The 3530-nt window shown below is 40.5% G+C and overlaps 1 protein-coding gene across 2 annotated transcripts in view; it reads left to right on the forward strand.

Annotated features, from left to right (window-relative positions):
• The window catches only part of LOC117952975 (1-phosphatidylinositol 4,5-bisphosphate phosphodiesterase delta-4-like), a 23412-nt gene that overhangs the window by 15051 nt on the left and 4831 nt on the right, over positions 1 to 3530 (forward strand). For both annotated transcript variants that reach the window (XM_034885659.1, XM_034885658.1), the window contains exon 10: positions 1406 to 1549. In XM_034885659.1, the coding sequence (XP_034741550.1) occupies positions 1406 to 1549 (144 nt within the window). The remainder of the gene's footprint in view (positions 1 to 1405; positions 1550 to 3530) is intronic.

The raw sequence follows: 3530 nt of genomic DNA on the forward strand, positions 1-3530 counted from the left end.
AGACCTTAGTGGTCCCTAATACTGTATCTGAAGTCTCTTTATATATACCTTAGTGGTCCCTAATACTGTATCTGAAGTGCTTGTCTAGCTGCCAGTATGGCACACCCTCATACTGTGCTTCTGACTGGCTAGTAGTCCTTACCCAGCTTCTGCACATGTGCGACTCCCAACAAAGATAGGATAGATGTGAGATGTCTCACTCTGTAGCTAAAACAGAAAGCTCAACACACAGGGTGAAAACAGGATCTTCAGCAATGTGCAGTACAACAAAAAGATGGTGTTTCCTGAAAATTACACCATGTACACCTAGCTACAGTAGAGGGAGGTTGGAGAAGCAGGCAGGAGTACGGACACAGAAGCTAAGCATTGTGCTGCTGTGGACGGGGGCAGCAGCTACTGTAAATGTCTGTATGAAACTTAGGTATCATTTACAGTATAGACATTTTAAAGATGAATGGTTTGTGTATGGCCTGTTATGCATCTACCACTGAAAGCATAACCATAGTATAAATTCCAATCTCTTTTCCATTAGAGCACTTACGGCAAACAATGCTAACTTGAAGTAATGGCAGCTTAATCCTGTGAAGAATTCCATTGAGGATTTTGGCAATTGGGGCGCCCAGATCGGTTGAGCAGGCGCCCATATATAGAGGTTTACTCCTCGATGCAGCGGGCCACGGTTCGACTCCAAACTCCAGCCCTTTGCTGCTTGTCTCCCCCCCCCCCTTAATTTTTGATGACAGCTGAAGACATGGAAGGGGAGAGAGAAGGGGATACGACCTGCAGCAAAGGGCCGCGGTCGGAGTCAAACCCGGGCCACTGCTTTGAGGAGTAATCCTCGATATAAGGGCGCCCGCTCTACCAACTGAACTATGTCAGCGCCCCTCTCTCCCCTTTCATATCTTCAGCTGTCCTTTCAAAAATAAAGGCCAAAAATGCCCTAAAAAATCATCTCTAAATTGGTGCATTGGGGTGTCCAGATATATCAGTTGGTAGAGGGGACACCCATATATGGAGGTTTATTCCTCGACGCAGCAAGCCCGGGTTCGACTCCAACCTGCGGCCCTTTGCTGCATGTCATTCCCCCGTCTCTCCCCTTTCATGTCTTCAGCTGTCCTGTCAAAATAAAGACCAAAAATCACCTAAAAATAGCTGCATTATAGTTGGGAGACAGCAAAGTGCAGAAAGCTGGACCTCTTTCATGAACAGTCTGGGTCCTCAGCGCATTCAACTACCATGAATGGGTTTCTTTATCTAAGTGGGTTAAATGAGGTTCTTAAATCCACTCATTTGTCCTTTTAAATGAACAGAAAAACACTGCAAATGAAGTGGAGTCGATTATCACGTAAAGCATGCAGACAAACAGCTCTCACCAGTCTGTGCCTGTGTTTGGTGTTCATTACAGGAGCTGAAAGGCAAGATTTTGCTGAAAGCCAAGAAGCTTAACAACCCAGAAGACGGTCTCGACGGAGCTCAGTCGGATGAAGTCAGCGACGAAGAAGCTGAAGATGCAGAGAGCCCGTCTACAGGGAACCCACCTGCTAGGAAGGTACATCAACCTGAGATCCCTTAATGTTGGATTCAAGGAAGTGACTTTTTTTTTTTTTTATTATTATCCAGCCCTTGTTCCTTTTCCCTAAGTGGCTATGCCACTTGTCAGCCCGCCACTGTAAATAAGAACTTGTTAAAAGGTGATATAAAAATAAAATTTCTTGTAGCATGATTTGACGATGCTTTGAAGTAGAAAAGTAGAACTAGAGAAGACAGGGGATGCTATAGATTAGATTAGATTAGATTAGATTAGATTAGATTCTACTTTATTTATCCCACGACGGGGACATTTTGTTGTTACAGTAGCAGCATTTTTCAATAACAGCAAAAAAACAATAACACACAAACAAGTAAGCACACAAGAAATACAGGGATTATATAAAGCGACTGTAAACAAGACAGAAGTGTATGGAGTTTGATTGTAGATTAGATTAGATTATAGGATACTTTATTATTTTAGAGAGAGACAGGAAGCTGGGTTGGGACATAAGAGACAGTGAAGCGAGACTGGAGGAGATAGTGAAGAGAAACAGGCAACACATTTAAAAGAAGACGTAAATGGGAGAAAGAAAACCGCAACCAGAGTCTGGCGCCTTAGCTGTGGGGAAAAAGCTCAGTGTCCGTTAAGGAAATCTCTGTCAGAAAATCTCTAGATTATAAAAGTGAAATGCTCCGTGCAGCTGCTGAGGAGCGGGATGTGAACTGGAAGCATTTGTGGCTTTAACAGTTTAATTAGAGGTGATTAGGGAGAGGAGGGATTCTAACCGTTTAAACTGATTTATTAGCTGCGTTAAAGCTTTGGTTTAGCTAAATTCATCTTTGAAGTTATTTTTTTTCCTCCCTCAAACACTCGCTGTTATTTAAAGGCCTGTTATTAAATAATAATAATAATAATAATAATAATAAAAACCCAATAAATTACTTATCCACATGAACAATCAAAGTGACAGTGTGATAAAAGTTGGAAGTAAGAAAAGAGATACCGTTTTTTTGTCCAAAACTAAACAAAAACTATTAAAATAAAATGTGAAAATGCATCAATAAAGTATTACTCACCTAGTAATGTGTCCCACATTTAAATAAAACAGCTGAAGCTAACAGAAATTAGACATTTTACTTGCAAAGCAACAACAAGCATGTTAACATCCTTAATTAATACTCAATCTTTAGCTCAATATTTGTATACAAATACTGTATTTACAAATGATACAGTATAAATGTTTTGTACTTTTATTAGAATTGTTTCCCTCTATTGTTCGAACACACATTACGCACAGTCCATACTTTGTATCCGGTGACCCTCCGCTCAACTTCCTGCAGACAGAGCTACTGCCCCCCCCCTGTGTATATCTGCATAATACTAATATCCACATTAAAAAAAGTAAAAGTAAAGACAACACTTGTATATGATTGAATTAGAGGAATGAAAATGAGCTGCTTGTTCCAAATAGTTGGAAATCTTCATGCAAATATTAGAAGATATTGAAAACCACTTGATACTGTATCAGTTGTATGAACCCATTGCTTTGCATGGGTTCATACAGAAGTGGCAAAAATGATCAAGACTCATGAGGAAGTTATGAATGAGATAGCTAGGAAACATAATTTTATCCTGTTTTAAATTTGAATAAAAGCATGCATATTTATAACTGCTGTAGTCACGGTGTGATTACATCATGATAATGATGATAATGATAATGTTCTGGCAGTTACATGTAAATTCCCAAGCATTCATTGAGCAGCTCTTACCTTACAATGATGCAATCATTTGCACTAAACAAGCTGAGTGACCTTGCAAAGAGCACAGCATGTATCCTGAGGGCAGAATTAATAATGTGGAGGGGATGCCAGGCCGGACCTGAACCGAGTCCTAGGGTATCCTGCTCTGCCTTTAAAAAATGAAAGCTCAGATGGGCCGACATGGAATCTTGCCCCTTAGGACGTCATAAGGGGCAAGATTACCTCCCCTTTCTCTGTTT

This window comes from Etheostoma cragini, chromosome 11 (genome assembly GCF_013103735.1).
Source record: "Etheostoma cragini isolate CJK2018 chromosome 11, CSU_Ecrag_1.0, whole genome shotgun sequence".
NCBI classification, from domain to species: Eukaryota; Metazoa; Chordata; class Actinopteri; order Perciformes; family Percidae; genus Etheostoma; species Etheostoma cragini.